Source organism: Achroia grisella, unplaced genomic scaffold (assembly GCF_030625045.1).
Source record: "Achroia grisella isolate CSIRO2021 unplaced genomic scaffold, CSIRO_AGI_Agris_v1 utg660, whole genome shotgun sequence".
Classification (NCBI taxonomy): domain Eukaryota; kingdom Metazoa; phylum Arthropoda; class Insecta; order Lepidoptera; family Pyralidae; genus Achroia; species Achroia grisella.
In genome coordinates this window covers 108,609-130,574 of record NW_026712984.1, presented here as the reverse complement: position 1 = coordinate 130,574, position 21,966 = coordinate 108,609, and the positions used below count along the sequence as shown (strand labels likewise).

At 32.9% G+C, this 21,966-nt stretch overlaps 2 protein-coding genes across 4 annotated transcripts in view; both read right to left on the bottom strand.

The window, feature by feature from the left end:
- LOC131849609 (sister chromatid cohesion protein PDS5 homolog B-B) overlaps positions 1–16,180 on the bottom strand; it is a 40,597-nt gene extending 24,417 nt beyond the window's left edge. For both annotated transcript variants that reach the window (XM_059199717.1, XM_059199718.1), the window contains exons 1-7: positions 15,973–16,180; positions 12,181–12,270; positions 7,323–7,517; positions 6,323–6,513; positions 5,714–5,921; positions 4,115–5,161; positions 3,390–3,567 (exon numbers count right to left, since the gene is read on the bottom strand). In XM_059199717.1, the coding sequence (XP_059055700.1) occupies positions 3,390–3,567; positions 4,115–5,161; positions 5,714–5,921; positions 6,323–6,513; positions 7,323–7,517; positions 12,181–12,261 (1,900 nt within the window). In that variant the 5' untranslated portion in view covers positions 12,262–12,270; positions 15,973–16,180. The remainder of the gene's footprint in view (positions 1–3,389; positions 3,568–4,114; positions 5,162–5,713; positions 5,922–6,322; positions 6,514–7,322; positions 7,518–12,180; positions 12,271–15,972) is intronic.
- A 3,447-nt stretch (positions 16,181–19,627) lies between these two features.
- The window catches only part of LOC131849594 (clavesin-2), a 33,506-nt gene continuing 31,167 nt past the window's right edge, over positions 19,628–21,966 (bottom strand). For both annotated transcript variants that reach the window (XM_059199697.1, XM_059199696.1), the window contains exons 5-6: positions 20,797–20,913; positions 19,628–20,238 (exon numbers count right to left, since the gene is read on the bottom strand). In XM_059199697.1, the coding sequence (XP_059055680.1) occupies positions 19,996–20,238; positions 20,797–20,913 (360 nt within the window). In that variant the 3' untranslated portion in view covers positions 19,628–19,995. The remainder of the gene's footprint in view (positions 20,239–20,796; positions 20,914–21,966) is intronic.

Below are 21,966 nucleotides of genomic sequence, written 5' to 3'. Positions count from 1 at the left end.
CCCTTAACGTTTTTTTGTGAGCCACCAATACCCTTTACCATCGTAGATGAATATTTTAATTCATTTAATAAACCTAAGCGGTCACAACATTCATCAGTAATAAAATTACTTTGGGACGCACTGTCCAATAAACATCGAACTAAGTGTTGTTTACCTAATGCGTCATACACAATAACGCGTGCAGTTGCTAGTAGCACAGTTTTGTTACTGAGCGCGCAAAGTGACAGACCACTCTGCTTGGCCACACAAATATATATGTCCATGTGTGACGGGAGCGGGGGTGAGGCCAACTACGGGGCGCGGTGCATCGCGCGCGGGCAGCGAGACCCCGATCCGTAACAAAATGTAGCAAAGAATGATGGCGCTTTTGACATGCACGACACGAAGATTTTGATGTACAAACACCTGACTTGTCTTTTTACTTAAACAATTTACGCATGAATTGTTAGCTTTAATATGTTTATAACGATCGAGAGGTGACAATTTTTCGAATGCACTACATTTATAAAAATGTTCATGCATATTACTATTGCAAAGTGAACATTTTTTGTTACATTGAAACATAAGACTGCGGGTCCGGGTACTTAGCAGGCGGGCGAGTATTTATTAGTAGGCGGGCGGTATTTATTTGACTCTGTACTGGTGGCGGGCGCGGGTTGTGTATTAACATATATGCGGCATTGCGTTTTTATAAAATTAATAAATCCGTCAAAATCACGTGATTTTGTTATAGAAAATGTGTAATTCGAACGCGCGTAATGTTTTGAATCGAATTTACGTTTTGCAATATATAATAAAATGAAATCGGATAATTGTTTTATACCTAAGCCCTTTCACGACATAGCGGCGGTGACATACTTATCTATAAATAATTGAAAACTTGCGGCGGAAGGCATTTTGCCTAATTTAAAATTTAAAATCTGGTCTAAGTAATTAGAACCGAGAACGTGAATATCTTGATACTTATCAAGCAGAGACTTAAATATAATTTCATAGTTTTCGGCGCAGGGTGTAATACCTGCAAATACCGATTGTACTTTGGGTGATAACTTACCCAGTAAATAATACAGTTTTTCTGAGTTTGTAAGTGAGGAGTTGTCAAAAACAGTAGATTTGTAACTAGCGTAAAATAAATTCCAATAAATCTTGATAATTGTCGCTGAAGGAGACTAATTCCAGGGGGGAGCCTTTTTTACAGGTGCATCTATCCCACACGAATTCCCACCCGTGGGCGCAAAGAAAGATCAGAAAATGTCTGTTTAATTGAACAAAACAAATCTTCAAATGAGTCATATACATGAAAATTATCCACGGCAGAAGGATTCTCATCAAGCATCCTACTATTATATTCATCAAGTACATCTTGAAACTTATTACGAACGTCATCGATGGTTATACATGAACTAAGAAATATATGTCTTTTTTCTTCCGATTCCGTAGCCAACTTCGACTTATCGTAAATACTTTGTATTCGTTGAAATAAAGCATTACGTTTAGCTTCTAACATAATAAGTTGACGACTAGGTGAAAAGGTAGGCGCATCTTTATCTTTACGTGACATATCTAATGATTTAACGCAATATAACTATAGGTAATTATACAGTGACCTGTCAATAGACAGCGTAAGCGGACAGTAAAAAATAAAATTATATGTAGGTATGTAGCGAGAACACGGTTAAGTGTTGCGTAGATTACTATATAAAATATAATGGAATGCGGGATATGGACATTTATATTTGTATATTATATAATGGTGTGCGGGATGTACAAGTATATTATGTATAATATACAAATAGGATACAATTTTAAGACTATACTATAAATGCGGTGATATAAATATTTATTATCTAAAGAGATAATACAGAGGTATGCGATATTATATATTATTCTATAGCGGTATATAATAAACTATTACACATATAGGTGCTTGGTTGCGGTATAATATAAAGAAATAACAAGGCAATCCTATATGGCTACGCGGGTATGTCTGAGAAACAAATAAGTAATATAAGACTAAATAAGCGGATTTTATATTATCAATTTTGAAAGCGGTTTCTTAATAATAATATTAAACGAAGGACCTTGCGAATAAATAGCAAAAGGGGTACGTTATTAAATGTAACTCAATTTAAAAAATAGCAAAATATCCGGTTCGCAACGGGCCAAAAAATGTTAAAGCGGTTCCCTAGGGATATGTATCCCGAGAGATATATTCCTTCGATAAGACTGTCGTCACAGATCACGGGCAAAGTAAGGAGTTACGAGCGTACCTGGCTTTCTGCTATGGCGTCTTGGTGCAGGAATCGATGATCGACGACGATGATGATCGATGAACTGATCACACACACAACACGCGCGGCGGAAATTAGTGTATATACACCTTGAATATTGCACACTATCTATATACACCTTGACAATTCAATAGTTTATTAAATCGTAGTGATTCAATTATTATAAAACGTAATTATGTGCGAGCGGCGTTTCACAGACACGAGCGGGAAAAAAAAAGTAGCGCCATCTTTCTTTCCAGCGATGGCGCGGGCGTACTCGGCTCCTTTCGGCCCTAGATCGTGAGTATGTCTGTCCTTGTCTATTACACGAGATGTGCATTTAAACTAGTTGTGGCGCAAACAATAACGAATTTTCATACAAAAGTCAGGTTGTATATTCAAATTCAAATTCAAAATATCTTTATACGTGTAGGTCTATTACAGACTCTTATGATATGTTAAATCTACCGTCAGTTCGGAATGATTTCGAGATGAGAAGAACTAACAAGAAAACCAGCTCGTATTCTTTTCAAATAAATGTCTAGTCTACAATAACGCAGATTAATTTTTAAATTCAAATTTGGGAGAATGGAATGACCACCAGCATATGTTATTGCAAAAGCTTAAAGCAAGTTAATTTTATTTTTATGAGTAATGGGGCCTGAAAACCATATAGGTGCGCCTCATTGAAGTTGTACTTATATCAGCAACAGCTGAGGCAGCACCTATTGCCAACTTTGTATATTTTTTTTTTTCTTACTAGCTATATTCGCGACTTCGTCTGCATGGAATTTAACAAAAAAGTTAATTAAAGACTTTTTCTAAAATAATAGTAGCATAAGTTACTACTTATTATATCAGATACCTGCCAATAAATATCCCGTCAAAATCAGTTAAGCCATTTTAGAGATTAGCCGGAGCAAACAGATAGTCAGACAGACAAAAATTCATATGCATGTAGTAAAAAACTGTTATTGCAATATTACAAACAGACACTCCAATTTTATTTACATGTATAGATATAGATTTTGTTTATTATTTATTTGTTATGTTGGCAATAAATGAATTATCTATATATCTATCAACCTAATGAATTCAGATAAAAGCATGAATACTTACCACACTCTTCGGCGATGGACGGATCTGTTCCTTTTACAGCGCCCTCCACATAGCCCACGAGTATCAGCAACGAATCATGATCGATCATCACCGAGCTGACGCGTTCCAGCAACATCTTCACTGTATTGTAGTAGAGATTGGTCATCACCGGCTGTCCCAGCTTCTTTAACACGTTCGACTGGAATATTATAGATACTTATGTTATAAACTCATTAACTTGTAATGTAACAGTTTACAAAGCTAAATGCATGGCAGCTTAAATAGGCGAAACTGACTGCCCACGTAGACTTATTATGACAATGACAATGACATATTATTGAGATTATTCATAGAGATCAGATTTACATTCTTTGTAACGATACTCCAAAAAGACTTGATTGATCGAGACGAAAATTTAATCAAAGTTCGACCCTAGGGCCTCCATCGTTTACCACTCAAAAAAATTCCGATCGGTCATGTCCTTGAGGAATGGTCGGTAATAAAGGTTGCCATAGACTTACATACAAAAGAATAAACGCGCTCCGCTCAACTTTGACCTGGCGTGTAAACAACACACCGGTAACAAACCTCGTTTTTTATTTTAGATACTTTGTATGATCTAAGATAAATATATCATAATATTAATCAATATCCACTAACAAATCATGGTAAGACAGACTAAATATTAATTAGTTACTACTAATTAATATTATTTAGTACAAATTAAGGTAGGAAATGTTACTTACAGTTGTGCGTACACAAACTTCACAGCTAACATTTGGATTTAAAATAGTTTCCATGCCTTGCAACAATTCAGGAGCTTGTTTCATGTGAACTGAAAATTTATTCAGAAATTCTTGTGCCTTCACCGACTCAGGGAGAAATTTGGAGCTTATGTGCAGAACTTTAGATATCAATTCCTTTTGCACGGCCGGTGTCTGCGGTTTTCTATGTAAATCAATCCATTCGGCCACCGTACGTCGTACTGCCAGCTGATGTTTTTGTAACTCAATGAATGCTTTGGTTGCATTATCATCGACATTTGACATTAAGTAGTACAGCTTTTGCATTCTGACTGGCGCAGGCAGAGTGTACGGAACTAGCGACGTATTGAGAAGTCTCTCAACTAACAGTCTGTCCTCTAGAGCGGTCATGTAGTAGCCGTGGAGAATTTTATCTTTAATCCACTGCACGGCCTTCTCCGTGGCGGGAGGTACGCTGTCTTCTGTTAGGAACTTTTTGTATATCATTGCAAGCCCAGACATAGCTTCTTTTCGTATTTTAAACTTCTTGTCCAACGTTCTTTCCCTAACGAAATGTAGGAGATCCTCAGATTCGGCGACAGCTTGGAAATCCCTCTGGGCCGTAGCGATTATAGCCATAACGACCTCGTAACGAACTTGCTCGTGAGCATCGTGTTGCCTAAGTTTTAATGTTTCTGTGATATCTTTTCTCAAATCCGGGTGGTGTACAAGAAAATGCATACAGTATTGAACGCATTTTATTCTAATAGGTACTGATATATCGTTAAATCGACCTAAAAATGCTCTCCATAGTGCTGGATATTGTTTCGCTAGTTCTGAACCGGGTTCGGAGAACATTCTAGCAAGCAAAGCGACGCCGCTGAGTCTTTCATGGAACTGCGCTGATTTTAACTTGCACTCTAGTTGTGGTAGCACAGCCAATAGTAATGAAGGACAGCATTGGTATAATTCGTATATCAGTTCATAAACTTTGGAGAATATGAGTAGTTCCTTATCTTCTTTGCCGAGAATCAGGACATGGTTAAAGAACTGTGGGATGAAATTAAAAAATAGTTTTTATATGTATATCAACTTGAAAGCCCTTGTTATAAAGCAACTTATATTATAAACTAGCTGTACTCGCGACTTCGTCCGCGCGGAATATAACTTTATTTTTCTAATTTAAAAGTAGCCTAAGTAACTCCTTATTACATCAGCTACCTGCCAAAAAAAGTCCCGTCAAAATCGGTCCAGCCATTTCAAAAATTAGCCGGAACAAACAGACAGACAGACAAAAATTGTAAAAAATGTTATTTTGGCATATCTACCGTATTTATATTCATATGCATGTAGTAATAACGGTTATTTCAATATTACAAACAGACTAAAAATATAAAAATGGGTAAGTTATATTAATTTCCGATAGTGCTACAAATCTATTTAAGAAATGCAAAGACGTGGCAACAACTGAAACGTCAAATTTGTCTCCAGGATTAAAAAACAGACTATAGAGTTGAGTTGATAAAGATTTCCATAATAAATATTATAGCCAAAAAATACGGGTTGCTAGGATGCTGAAAGAAAAACAAGAGAAAAACTTACCGCTTGTATATATGGTTCTAAAGTCTCACTAGTCTTTATTATGAGTTCTTTCGCGAGACCATACGCATGTTTGTGCTCTCTCTTTGTCGGCTCGATCAAATTTATGAGCATCACATTCAGCAACTCATTGGATACCACGTCAGACTCGGTGATCAGTGGGCAGAGTACATCCAGCATGAATGACTTGACTTTGGAGGAATGCTCCGTACTGTTGACAAATAAATTATTAGTTTACAAGCATATGCTGATTAAAAATATCTAATTTTTTGTTGTTAAATATTCTTTAGATGGTAATTTCCCACTTAAAAACTAGCTGGGTGTGGCATGGCGTGACCAAGTCTTGGGCCGTGCTGTCATTCCACTATGAATGTCTCTGGTCATTAGAACATTACAAAATTTAGCGGCCGCAGCGTGCGATTATCAGGTCATCATGCGATGGTATTCCTGAAGACTAACTCGTTATAACTTTCGTTATAATGTTATTATTATTTCACTACTATAGATCCCCCTAAAACTAGAACAAAGTTAATTGCTTTACAACCGTCGCATACAGATACTTTGTACAAAGTCTCCAAATAAATAACAATATATAACATAAACATCACTCACTTGACTATTTTAAACATCAATGAAAAGAGAGCGCAGAATATTTCTTGACAATCTTCAAGCTCGAAGCACATGTTGAACGATTTGACATACGCCAGGTTCTCTAGTAAATAGAAGTATCGCTTGAACGCCGGGTCCTTCGGGTCCCGGAGGCCTTGCAACTGGTTGATCAGGAACAGAAATATTGTTTTCACCTGTTGACAGATAAAACTTAAATGTATAAAAATCACAGTACAGTATTTTATCATAGGATCATCAATCTTTAATTATGGGATATAAGTATTTTTTATACCACAATGGTGGTAAACTAGCATACGGCCCTACTGATAGTATATAGTTACCGTAGCCTAAAACACAAAAGGTGTTTCGTGCGCGTTGCTAACCCTGAACAAATATTAAAAAAAAACGGCATGCAACATTACAAAACAATATGTACACGCCATTAGGTGGCATGGAATATTTTAACTTAAACTCTCTAAGAACCATTATATTTACATAAAATTTTGAAATATTCTATTGCATGTCATATGAACATACGCAAATACATATCATAGGTAAAACACATTCAATTTTGTATGGTTTGTATACATATAGTAGTCACATCATATACTTAATATGAATATAATATAAATAAAAAGAATAATTTTATAGTTTTACATTCATACCAAATGCGATGAGACCACATGTTCTTTCTGTCTAACTTCTATGAGGTAGACAGAGTGGACAAGTGGTCTACCGTTACACATAATCTAGCTTTATTTACATACACTTTACTACATATTAGATTTTTTATGTGTGATTTTTTCTATAATCTTCCTTCGTCTGTAAAAAAGTACCCCAGAATTCTATAAAATTCTGTGGTTGATCATAAAATAAACAACTATGTATCCGCAGGTGTTTTTCGGTACAGTCCGTTACCAACTGATAATATGACTATCACTATGTGAAAGAAGCAAATTAAGAACCTACTTCTTTCAACAGTCGGTTCAAGATCCCGTCTCACCTGTTCCTGGTCCTTATAAGGTGCTTCTGGCGCGTACACTCTGAGAACATCCGCGATACAACATGCGATCAGCAGTTGTACATCCCGCGACGGATGCGTGAGAAAGAATTCATCGGCCAAGTGTATCGCCAGCGGGATGTACTGCTGGTACATACCCTCATCCTGGCCCAGACCTTGAAGCGTGTGGGCCAGAACCTGTAACAATTTAATATATAAATAACATTACACTACTCGTATAGTGATACCTATGGTCTGTTTTTTTTTATACTGGGGACAAATTTGACAGCTTATTAATATAATAATCATTTTTATAGTTTACTCAGAAATAGGGTGTTTATTTAAAGCGCATTAACACAAAATTAATAAAGTATATGTAGGTATTGATAAACATAGAATAGTTGTATCAAAATTGATTGTATAATTGACTTATCATTACATAGTATGAAACAAAGTAGCTGTCGCTATCAGAATATCACACTAATGTATTTTTGTGTTTTATAATACAACGATAGTAATGGAAACACTAGTATACATACGTAAATTTTTAAAATGCGTTGTGGAAACTTCGTATAAAGTTTTACAACTAATATTCTAAAATAAAAACTTAGGATTAAACAAATCGGTATCGCAGGTACATCACTATCCCACTGCAGCTGGTAACATTATTAAAATTTGACATTTATACCTGTCAATTTAGTTTCTGACATTAAAAACAGACTATAGTAGGCAATTATTAGTAGTGAGAGAGATTAATGGTCTCATTGTAAGTAATGTAGCAAGTCCACTTTGGAAACCATATAGTTAAGTCCTAGTGAATTCAACACGATAGGCTAACTGACCTGACTTCATCCTCATCCTATGATCAGACACTGGTGCCCTCCAATATATACCTTTATCGGAGACGGATCTAAACTAAATATGGAATAGTAAGAAAAAAGAACCAGAGACCCAGTTGATAGCAATATACACAATCAGGTAGACCTCCACGCGGTTTTAAAAATGTATGTATAATGGTTAATTCCTAGTGAGATCACAACGATGAGCCAACCGACCAGACTTCAACCTCGTTCTATTATCTTGCACTGGTGTTTTGCAAGCTTATATCGTTAGCGTAGGCTGGTGCACCATACTATTATCATACATTACAAAAATAGTCTAAAACTAAGCAGTTTTTGTACGATGGTACTAAACAATTGACAGATTTTTTATTTTTAGTGCATGATAATGAAATGACTCATCTGCCTGAACGGTTCAGGCTTGCGGAGCACCAGTAGAGGATGATAAATCTTATCATCCATCATAGTATCATCTTATCATAAATCTTATCATCATCATAATTTGACGATAGGCTGACTGATCTGACCTCATATTCATCTGAATATGAGGTCAGATCAGTCAGCCTATCGTGACAAATTCACAAAGAATTCAACACGATGGTTTCCAGGAGAAACAGCGTGGAGGTCTTACTAACATTATAGGTAAATTACTAGGACTGAGGGATTACTATCAACTCCGTTTCCCCCTTACATTCAGGTTCTTTCATTAATGTTAGGTATGTTTAGCTATCGCAGGCGGATGCACCATTCCAATTCATATTTGAGTATACGACAGATACAAATCATAAAAACATAAAGTGGGTCAACCAGTCAAAAATACATGTGCAAATCCGCCGTCAGTTTCTTTTATTTAGAGGAGTGCCTTGTTAAAAATAAGTTGTTTATTTTCGCCCGCGTGGCAGTCACGTCTATGGTCGTATAAATGACATACAGTTACAGGTGTTTTTATGAGCCATTGAGGAACCGTTCAGATTTATTCATATGAAATATGAAAAGTGTATTATTGATAAAACTTTGTTTAAATAAAGCTTTGTTTTTTAATTATGGATTAAAAATCAGATTGACTTTAAGGAGAAAGGAAAAGGAAATTGTTATTAATGGGCAATTGCTAATAAAATGTGTCGTTAAGTCAACCTCCATCCGATCCTCCTGAAAACGACGATCATCCTACCATCCTGCACTACATCATACGATTACAATCCATAAAACTGCTCATTTTATGGAAAGTACTATAAACATTACAGCATCACGGATAACTTGTACTTGGTATCCTTATTTGAAAACCATGACATCCGCTTGCAGTACCTCCTTTAATCACATTTGATAGTCAAATTCTTAAGCTAAAGGAGGAAATATTTAGCGCAAGCGGGTTACGCGGTGAACGAGGGGTGGGCATGTCCTTTAACTTAAACAGCGAGTGAAACTGTAGTGTACAGTTAACAATATAATAAATTTGTAACATTATGACGAGCAAAAAAATAATAATCCAAGATGTGAAATAATTATTTTAGTGACTATTATTCAATACGCCACTATTTAATGATGTAATTTATTAAGATCGTAATGAAGATGCTTATGTTATAATATTAGACAAATCATTACAGTAACACAAAGAAAAAATAAATTCTGATTGTCTAACTCATTAGCTCATTAACGCCGTAGTTATGCCACGAAATATAGAACGAACGTTCTTTATGTGGTATGGCGTTAGGGAGTGGCGTTTAACATAAAATAGGTTAAAATGTTTGTGGTAAAATATCCAATTAACAATTAGGCTCAATATATGTACGTAAATATAAAGAAACTTGTTTAAGGCATAAAGAACCAAATTCGAATATTTATTATAATTAATAGTAGCTTGTTATCGAAATTGGACCATAATTTAATATTATTGTAAGTGCAATATTGTTAAGCATTATTTTAAAAACGTATATTTTAAGTTTCGTCACTTCAATTCCATATCTTTAACTGTGTCAAATATTATTATACTCCGTCATAGCATTTCGGACTACATTTTTGCTTCACGTATTGATATTTACTAATGGTCGCCCAGTGTCGAAATTGGACCATAATTTATTTAACATTCAGTAAGATTAAAGGTAAACAATATCCATCCTCAATTTGATCACAGACTTAAACAATAAACAAAAGAGTACGTATGCATGTCGAATACATGTTAATGTGTGTAATATTTTCTTTGTACATTTCATGTATTTTTTAAGAATAAGTTTTAAAAAATATTTGTAATTGCTTTCTTTTTCCATATGAACTCTATAGTATAAATGTGCGATACATACTCCTCCGTCCGCGCAAATTTTCGTAAAAACGGGCACGAATCTTTACTTAACGTATTAATATATATATGATACCTAGACTGCTGACTTTGTTCGTATATATGAATAGAATAGAATAGAATAGAAAATCATTTATTCAAATAAACTTAATTTAAGCACTTTTGAACAGTCATAACAATTTGTTTTTTATCTACCACTCGTTCGAAAGCTGTCTCATCACAAGAAGAACGAGCAAGAAACTTGTATGTTGCTCTTTTAAATAATCCTTGTAAGTTTACATTTACAAATCGAAACGTGTGAATACAAACTACCAACCAGCACTAATTTTTTGGGTCAAATATAAGTCCAGTCCAGTCCCTACAAGCAGCACTCGTTCACGAGTATGACGGATGAGTCAGCCATCACTGCGCTCGACCATATTTTAGGGATATTATATGAAATTAAGAAAAACGTTTTCTATCTACAGGAAATCATACTCTAATAAAATATTCAAATGCATACAACTTTGTAAGTGTATGCGTCTATTGTCCGTATATTTTTTGCCTTTTAACAATAAAACCTCAGAACGATCATAATAAAATTTGACATGACAACTATTTTATCACGAGAATCGATCAGAAAGCAGACCAAGTCACCGGAAACCACTAGTAAAATATAAGTTGGAATAACATCCACACAACCACGCAATTTCTTTCAAATTCGTCCAGTCACTTATTGTTACCTAATTGAAACATACAAGACAGAAGGTACATGTACAAACTATAATAACTACAGTATATAGTTATAAATTATATATAGTTATAATAACTATAATATAAAAAAACCAATACAAATAAATATTGTTAATGTTTGATTTAGATTCCATTTATTACAGATGTATACCTATTATTAAAAAAATAACGGCCTTATATATACAAACTTTTTAACCCTTACCACTGTATTACATTAATAGCTATCGTTAGACAAAAAAGAGGAAGCCCTGCTATGCGAGTAAATGGCAATTGTAAGGGATTCCATTATTATATAAAATGAACGTAAGTATAGCCACAGAATACCTGAGTACTACCGCACAACATAATAGCAGGTCTGGATGAAAGCAATATGCAATTAACTAAGTGCTTTACCTGCTTATTTGTAACTGTTTGTATTTTTGTATTTAATATTCAAGAAAGTGAGTATCGTTGTCTAGCGGTTTACTATCCCAACTTGGACCCTATTGTCCTGAATTCTAATTGGCCGATTTGAAACTTTAAAAGTATTATATAATCCGATATTAAATAATGCGAGTAAGGAAAGCAGGCTAGGCCCTGGCATGTTTTTTTTATTGGATGATAATGGAATGGTCCTCCCGTCTGACCTAACAGTTTACGCTGGCGGGGCACCAGTAGAAGATGATAAGATGAGCATGAGATCAGGTCAGTTAGCCCATCGTGGCAAATTTTCCAAAAATCTACCACGATGATTTCCAGGGGGAACTGCGTCTAGGTCAACCTGACTTGACAAACTTCTGTCGTTCTTATGATGAGACATTTCCGAATGAGCGGTACATTAAAAAAATGTTATGACTATTCAATTGTGCTTAAATTAAGTTTATTTGAATAAAGAATTTTCTATTCTATTCTATTGTTATCCCGATATCATTAACGCTGGCGAGATCCACTAATTCCTATTTTCATTATTCAATAATTAGATAAAAAAACTGCATACTGACGCTCCAATTTAACCCACCTTGAGTCTCCGGACCAATTCATCAGGTCCAAGGTCATCGGTGATGGGGCGGCAGCCTTGCGGGTACACTATTTCCGCCATGCTGCCAATCTGTAAGCCGAAATTGTGGAAGTGACAATAACATCTTTATAAATTACTAACTAATGTTATTTTGGAAAGAGTATCAGTAATGGAGGCCCAGTGACACATAGTCTCCACTAATGCATTATTCTATTATCATAAAAATAACTATGGCAGGCTTTAAATTTTAATTATTTAACTTTTAATTATACATTAGCTATAATATTTCGTCCATATTTAGTTGTCAATAAAAAAACTACCTGGTATTGTTATTATTGAATTTAATTTCTTGATTGGGTTACAAAATACCATTATTTGGGTTGAAATCAATATTGAAGTTAGACTCTAGACTACTATGCCTACTACTAGCTACTAAAGCACTCCAGTATTTTTGAGTATATCATATAACATATATAAAAAATAATTCCTTTTATAATTGTTAATTAAGAAAGAAAATATTTTTATATAAATCCTGTTCTGAAATGTTAAAAATCCCAATATTACACTAATAATAATAACCACATAGCTCACCTTCTTTTCATATAAAACTGTGTATACAATTACCCATTAAGCACTGTAAATATCATTTAAATTAATTCATATTATGCACCCTACTACCTATGTTTAAAATAACTCTACAGTCATGGTACAAAATATGTATAACAATGTTTATTGAAACAAACATTATAAGTATGTCAGTTAATGACCTGATAACAGTTATTCAGGAAATATTCTGCTATTAAACAATATAACTTTCAATTACATGAACAGATAAGATCAAATTATAAATGGAGAGAGCTGATTCTGGAATAACAGTCCCTAAAATATAAATACATTATTATAATAATACAAGAAACTTGCCATTAGAACCAGCTTCTCGGCTTATGTAAAGAAATAACAATATTTCTTAATTCAAAGACACTCATATCTTTGAATAATGATATCCTCGATAAAACTAGCGCCTGACTTTGCTATATAGTTAATAATTTTAGTGTATGAAACATAAAGATTTTTTGATATGCACAAGTTATATAGATGTTTTCATATAGATCCCTAACATCTCATAAACATATACACATATCATCTATTTTCATCAGGAATAATATATGATTGTAATGATAAAAGAATTTTTGTTATTCAAACTGGTCCAGTAATTTTGGAACTTATTTAATACAAACAAACAATGAAATACTGCCTCTTTATAATATTAGTACAGATAAATAATATATCCCTAAAATAGAATCTGAAAAATATTGAATTTATATAACTCAAGATATAGGACCAGAAAACATAAGTTTCTAAAAATTTGCTGTAATTTTAATGGAAGCATCAGGAATAACTTGTCATTGATTTAGAAACAATTCATGCTTCCAATCCATCTGACCGTTATCTTTTTGATACTAAATGGCTGAAATTAGGTATAAACATACAATGCATATGATGGCCAACGAAGACTATATTTTCTAAAGAAAGCAGACAATATCGGAGGTAATTCTCTATATTAATGAAAAAAACTTGCCTCCATTATCTAGTAAAATTATCCTGAGATAGTAACTATCCCCTTACATAATGTAAGTATACAAAAGATAATGAAAAAAGCTTAAAACAATAAAGATTTATTGTATCACAAACATGATGAACATAGCCTATTTCTTACATGAACAAATAATCTGGAAGAGAGTGAAATAGTGGATTTTATATATATAAGTTGCCAGTACCAGTTAGTAGTAAAATTATAAGCATTGATTCTCAAAGACATATATATCTTTTAAATTGGTTATATTTAATCATAATTCTTTCATCAACATTTTCATTACACATTAAGGATAAATGGATAAATGGAGCAGAAAATACTGTAACATTATCTGTATAATCAAATATGATACACAAACAAACATGAGCAGTGTGCACCCTACCCTACCACTACCCTGCATAGTTTTTAGGAAACTATTATTGTATAGTTTAAACATAATGCTTTAAGACATGTACAGCCTTTGTATGTTTAATTTCTATGTTTTTAAACAGTGTACACTGTACTAATATTATAAAGTATATTTTATAGTGAGAACAGAACTCTATAGTAATTTACAAATTCCTTTAATGTAATCAATAATCTATGTATAATATAACAAAAATGTAACAGATTGCTGTCTGTACATGAAATATATATGACAAAATCTACTTTTAGGGGAATTTATCAATATATTTGAACCCAAAACAATTTGTAAGAAAATTGTTTCAAATTTTGCATGTGCATTTATGCACACTAAGCTAAAATGGCTTAAAATATTTGTGTATATGTTACACGAATACAAATATATTGAGGGAAGCTTCGTTTTAAATCTAGTGTTAGATTTATTCCAATCAGTTTGTATACAAAAAACTTATTGTTATTCTGAATATCACAGTAATATAAGCATGGGTACAATTATGTATCTCTATTAATATAAAATTTAATTTAATTTTTTTTAATTCAAAAATATTGATTAAAGACAATCAATACATCTATCTGGTTCCTTAAATTATACAGCACATACCATTATGCTGTGGTAACCTCATAATATGATTATAATAATATATAATAACCCAAGTAATTACAAATATATTTTACTATATTGCATTAACACTATCTATAACATATAAGATAGATTTTTAAGAGTGTTCATAGAAATATATAACCCAGAACAATTCTCAACCTAAACAGATCTTGTGTTATGGGTACTAGACGACTGCTACAAATGTTGAAACACATTTTTTTGTAAATGCATACATAATACACATAAAAAACACCCATACTCGTGAATACAACTATTTGAATCATGCAATGAATAGAAGCTGCAACCATCAGAAGTAAAGCAGTGTACTAAACTGCTAAACCATCTTAGTTAATATTATATTTTAACATCCACATTGTCTTCTATCAGAACCCGCTACAGTGTATAATATTGTTTATTTGTAAACCAATTTGATTAAAACAAACACTATTTTTGTGATGACCACCATGCATGTATAAATAGCATTCAATATTTCTGAGATTACTATGTGCACAAACAGACAAGCAGATAAAATTTCTAATAACAATTGTTTTGTGTCCATTAGGTAGTTAAATGCACACAATAATAGTTTTTCTCATAAACGCTCCATGTACAGACAGTAATCTTTATTATGAGGCAGTGATTTTTATTGTATGTATAGATTGTACACATAACAAGGCCTTGGAAGTCTCAACAGGTCACTGTATTAACATATATGGAATCTCAGTAACTATAATAAGAATGCATATGCACTTCAAATATAAATATATAATTGCAATTATTGATTATTTTGTAACTAACCTTACACCAACATTATGACAATAGTAGTCAAACATCGAAACGTCGTCTTGCTTTTATTGACCAAAGCTACGATGCGTAAACACAATTTGGTGTCACGTTAAATGCTACATCACTTTTTAAATCTTATCTAAGCTTTAACAAGAAAGCATGAAACATTAGAAATTAATATTCGCCGACACTAACAATGCACTCATGTTTCATATGCAATATACCTCTACAAATACAAGATCTGACTATGGAGAAATACGCCTGTATCTCTCTTACTATAGCAAACTTCACAAAAATTTCGAGGTTAATCGTACACTTGTTAAGATATCTACAAAATATATACTATTTACAAACATATTATACATAATATGAAATTTATGACAACGTTTAAATAACTAGAAATACGTACAAGAAGTCATAGACGTGGGCCTGTGTTCCTGTCCCGATGTTTACAAAAATTACCACAGCACACAAAATCAAACAAAACAATCAAATGCGTAACATAATCACAGCATCAAAAATCACTGGCTTATTTATCATACGTTTAGATAAATGTCCTATTGATCTAAATACATAGAAATTTCCTGTAATATTTTTTCTGTCGTGTGGACGCCAAACTGCGGGAAAAACTACAGTGAAGTTAGCTGATTTTTGTTAGTAATTCAAGGTCATTTTGTGCTCTATGATAAAATTTAATATTAAAAATATTGTCTATGGGCGTCGTGTTGTCTATATGGATCACTCCATTAAATAAATTGTCTATTAAAATTATTTATTCTTTACTGTAGTAAATTTTAATCGACATTATATTTGGAACAATTTATTATAATTCTATTGCAAATTCTATTAATTGTTTTAGAAAAAGGTTTTATCTAAAATGTTTGACGATATCGCGTATCCTATTTTTATCGTCATAATATAATCTGTCTTCACGCCTAATTTCATTAGGATCCGTAAATATAGCCATAAAAAGATAATCAATACACTTACGAGTTTCTAATGTATATGTATAAATAGCCATCATTAAATGCAAAACTAGCGCCATCTATTGACGATATTTCACCCAAATGAATATTATTTATTTATATTTACCTAATCTATTCTTAGTTTTTATGAATTTTATACTTCAGTAATATTAGTAAATTTATTTATAAGTAGCGATCCTCGCAGTGGTGTGTTACGAGTACCTTATAGTAGCTTATTTTTAAATAAACGATACCTATATTATAATTTACTTTGTGTACAAAGTATATTTTTTAAAAGTTAACTTTAATGCCTCAGTTACCTATTTCAGTCGCTAAGCAGCACAGAGTACTTTATTATATACAGGCTAAGCAGCTTGCTTTGTGAAAACTTTTTTTTACTTTAGGAATAAGGCAGTGAATATACAGGATAAGAGTCAAGACTTATGACAGTGCTTCGGAATTGTGTATCATGGACACATTACCACGGATGACAGTTGTGTTTTCATATATATGTTTGTATTGCTTGCCATTTCAATTACATAAAATATGTGAGTTTGAGTTAATTAATCGAAAAAATAAATAATTTCTCTTTATAATAATAATAGCACAGATAACATAATAATAGTATAAATATTACAACTCATTAAAAGACCTCTAGACGATTCTAGAATGAGCGGGAATTGTGGTAAGTGCCTGGCATCGCTTCCTAAAGCGCCTCGTGTTTAGCCAAGCGATATCGACAAGTTCACACTGTCCGTTAAGCTGTGTTTACCCCCACCAACACTGCTTGCATAGTGTCCATAATTTAGTGTGATATGTAAGCCGCCCTACATATTTATTACTAAGTTCGATATGTGTATTAAACACAACTTGTTACTCTGCTAAACCACCAACATCGTTGACTTAAAAGTTGTAAAATTATTTTATCATAGAATACGTATATTTACGTATTCTATGATAAGTGAGTGTATGAGTGCATTGCTTATACAGTTTTAAAATTTTAGATTCTGGTTACAACTAGATATTTCGAGTATTCTATGTACCTATACAGGTTTACTAGAATGCAGTCATCATAATCAGGTGATGACTGTGTTTTAGTGGAACGAAAAATAAAAACAAAAATGTAGGTACTATTAAAATATATATAATTGTATAGCAAATACTTTATTTCCAAAGCCTTACAAAATATTTTATTCTAACTTAGAAAATAATAATCAAAGTAATATTGTATTATTATGTACTTAATGTTTCGTGTTTGGAATTTCATTTAGGTGCATTTACAAGCAGAAGCTGTTTTTGTAAAACTACATAAGTAATTATATACGTAAGTATGTGAAGCAATATTTAAAAATGGAAGTCTCGAGTAGTTTTGTCGGTATATATTTAATCTATGTATTAGTTAATTAATAAAAACAGTCTTGCTTTATCAAAACTCTTTTTTTTTACTACACTCTTTTTTTTTAAAGCCGATAAAAGGTTGTGTTTGAATCTGGCCTATTATAAACCAATATTAATGCTAGAGAAGGCAGTAGGCTTCCTTTTCAGATTAAAACTAAATACACTCATGGAAAAGGGCACGTCGAATGTTGCGTTAACCTTGACATTGATACTTGTCACCTCTAAATACTCCATCTGGGATAATAGTGGTGAATGTATACAATTACACAATAAGAAAGCATATAAAAATTGTTGGAATAGAACCAGTTAAGAATGGTAACGTGACACCACCGACGGCTGCCACTAGCTCACTAGTTACTATAATAGATATTAGAAGATGATAGCAACATTATAAACTAATAGTACACATTATATAAATGGGATATTTATATGGAATATTTAGTCGATGTTACAGACGTCCTGGTCACAGGTCTACTGGAGATGGCAGTGGATGTTAACAATGATTTCCAGCAGATTTTGTCTTAGAGCTCATAGATAATCTTACTATTGTACCTACTAGCTGACACCGCAAACGTTGTTTTTCCATATAAATTAAAATCGCTTTTAAAAATAAGGGTTGGTGATAGGAGATTGAAAATTTAGGGTTGTATCATCACTACTTAGTAGAAAACAAAGTCGATGTCGCTGTCTGTCCGTCCCTATGTATGCTTAAATCTTTAAAACTTTGCAACGGATTTGGATTTTGAAGCGGTTTTTTGTTTAATAGATAGAGTGATTAAAGAGGAAGGTTTATATATATATAATACTTTGAATTGAATTTGAATTTGAATTTAATGTGCGAAGTCGGGGCGAGTAGCTAGTTATAAAATAAAATCTCCAAACAATAAAAATAAATATTAGGGGTGGACAACCTTTATCGTTTAGTGGTATGAAAAATACATAGTAGCCGATTCTCAGACCTACCCAATATGCATTTTTATAAAAATCAAATTTGATTCAATTTCATAAGAATCGGTCAAACCGTTTCGGAGGAGTGGTGTGGTAATTGACATTATGACACGAGAATTTTAAATATAAGATATATCCCATTTATATAAATTAGTACAATGTACTAAAAATTCGTGAAAAAAGTAAAATACAGAGATTAACAACTAATTATGAATTTTACGTATAGGTACAAGCATATTGTTGGACACAATTATTTTGAAATCTTAATCTATGTATTAGGTATGTGAACAATTGAGATCCCTTCAGCGAATACGATGTGTGCGATTACTAAATCACAGGAAACGATCACATTATTGATTCTTACACTAAGTGCTTTAGAGAGATAATTAACTATATCTAAAAGAACATACACACTACGTGACCAATTTATTGCCTCTCCTCCCCCCCCATCGGTGACCACCCATCGTATATACCCTATAGTATATATAAAACCTATAAGGAGGCCGACGGGCCTCCTTATGGTTTTTGTATATATTTTTGTATGTATTTTGCTTATGTCAAAACTATAGGGGGCCGATAATGACCGTTCCCCTTTAGTTTTGACGTAACAAATCATGAATGCTATACAATATGTCTTCAGAAACAGAAAGATTAAAAAAATAATTTGGCTAATATTTGTATATGCAGTCTCATCGTCACTCTGCAAGAGCAAGTGACGTTAAGAGTGTTTGTACATAATCAAATAAAATATCTATAATTATAAGTGATAAATTAACCTTATGTATTAAAAATGTTCACTATAATTTAATTTAGCTGCTACGAATGGGTCACGTTGTGTAGATACGTTCCCTAACAAGAAATAATACTAAAAAAACTATTTGAACTACAACCAAACTAGTGAGCGACGCCGAAGCGGTAGAAAATTTAAAAAAAAATGTTGGAAACATAAAAATACCCTTCGAGGACAATGATAAGTTTAAGAATTAGAGAACTGAAAGCTGAAATGTCACTTTGTAGACAGTAGAAATTGATTTTAGAATTTCTTTTTACAATATAATTGATTTTAGAATTTAATTTTACAATAAGTTAAGTAAATCATTGTTGTAACTTATCCTTAAACACTAATCTAATTCAAGTTTTCTGAACGAACCAGCCGTTGAATGTATATCTTGGGTAATGTCATTCTTTTCGAGTGCGTGTAAGTCAACACACATATCGTCTAATGCTAATAACTCGTCTCTATGTTTCAATAGATTTAATTTCAATTCTTCAATCATATCCCTAAGTGGGACAGTACCGCCGTATTCTTTCGGTAAAATAGCTGGGTCCACGTGTTTTGTGAGATCTTCGCTGGTTCGATGAAACTGGAAAAAGAATAGTCATATAAATTAATAGATTAAAAATGTGCACTTTTCATTCATGAGACCGCCGTCGACTTGAGATTTACGCCTTACATACAAAAAGAGTTAAAAAATACTTTTTTTATATGCATGTCACCCATATGTTTAACAATTACACCCGTTACCCAACGGTTTGCTTGATAAAAATGCGTTTGGCGATAAAGCTGCCTTATTACAGCTATACAAATTACAAATGTATTTATAAATGTTTCAGTGTAATTTAAGCTTTTCTGTATAATGCAACTAAAAGCATATTCCATTTATCTAAAACTTGAATATTAAAAAACTGTGTGACAATTTATATTTCTGAAATGAGGATAACAAGACGACTGCTGTAGACTCGCCTTCTCACGTGGGATTGCAATACTGCCAGCGTTATTCTCCACAACATCGACAAATTGACAATGGTTATTTGTAGTGATGAATTTTGTGGTTTTAAAAACTCATACGCGGGATAATGTAATTAATAGAATATAAAGTTATACAATAGAACATACAAATAATGCAATAGTTTGTTCTTACCATAACACGATCTTTAAGTTTCTCACTAAGCAGAGACACTGCGAACTCAAAAAATCTGACGCCGTACTGCGGAATATTCACGAAATGGGTGCACTTGTGTCGCATGGGTGTAGAATTCTGTAAAACAAATAACAAAATTATACACACATATTTAATACTAGCTTACCCGCGCTACTTCGTCTACGTTTCATTTCCCCACCTTTTGCAATATTATACATATCTAATATTATGTTATCTGTGATTGTAGCTTCGCTCCTATTGGTCGTAATGTTATATAGCTCAAAGCCTTCCTCGACAAATCGACTGACTAACACAAAAATGATTTTTCAATTCGACCCAGTAGTTCCTGAGATTAAAGCGTTCAAACAAACAAACTCTTCAGCAATATTAGTATAGATAACTTACTAACTTTTATATAGAAATATAGGTGCATTGTAACACGCCAAAATTTTGTACCTGTTATCGTTTATTTTTTACAATAAAGGATTTAGCTACCGTTATTTCAATGGACTGTATAATCCATTCAAATACTATGTATAAAAAAATAAAGTGTCTCTGGCCGTTTGTTTGTTCGTTTGTCTTTTGTTTGTTACTATTTCATGACTAAACTGCTGAATGTGACATCAAAATAAATTGTATGACGAAGACATGGACTAAAAAGGTTGATGATATCACAGACTAGTTTTTTGTATAATTTGAATGCTGACGGTCCATCTGATGGTAAACGGTAACCGTCGTCTTTAGTATATATGAACAGCCTATACCACCCTATCATGTAATCACATGACGGTCGTAATACCACTCAAGTGTTACCATTTCGGACGACTAAGATGTAATGCCTCCATCCTATAATTTCACTGCTTTATCTCACCTTTCAATTGAAACACATGTTACAAAACAAATTGCTTGACGTTTGAAATAAGTGTGACTGATGTACGTATATTACTATTTATACGTAAAGCAAAAACTTTGTAACCTCTTTACGAATTTTTCGCGAACGGAGGCATATGATATTTCGCAGACTTATTGTTTATACAGAGAAGGTGTGAAAAATGCTAATATTTTTTAATTTTTGCATAAAAGATACATTAAATCAAGAAAGCAAAAATTGCACACACTACCATGTATTTAACACACACATAAAAGTAAAGTCTTTGACAATAGAAGCTT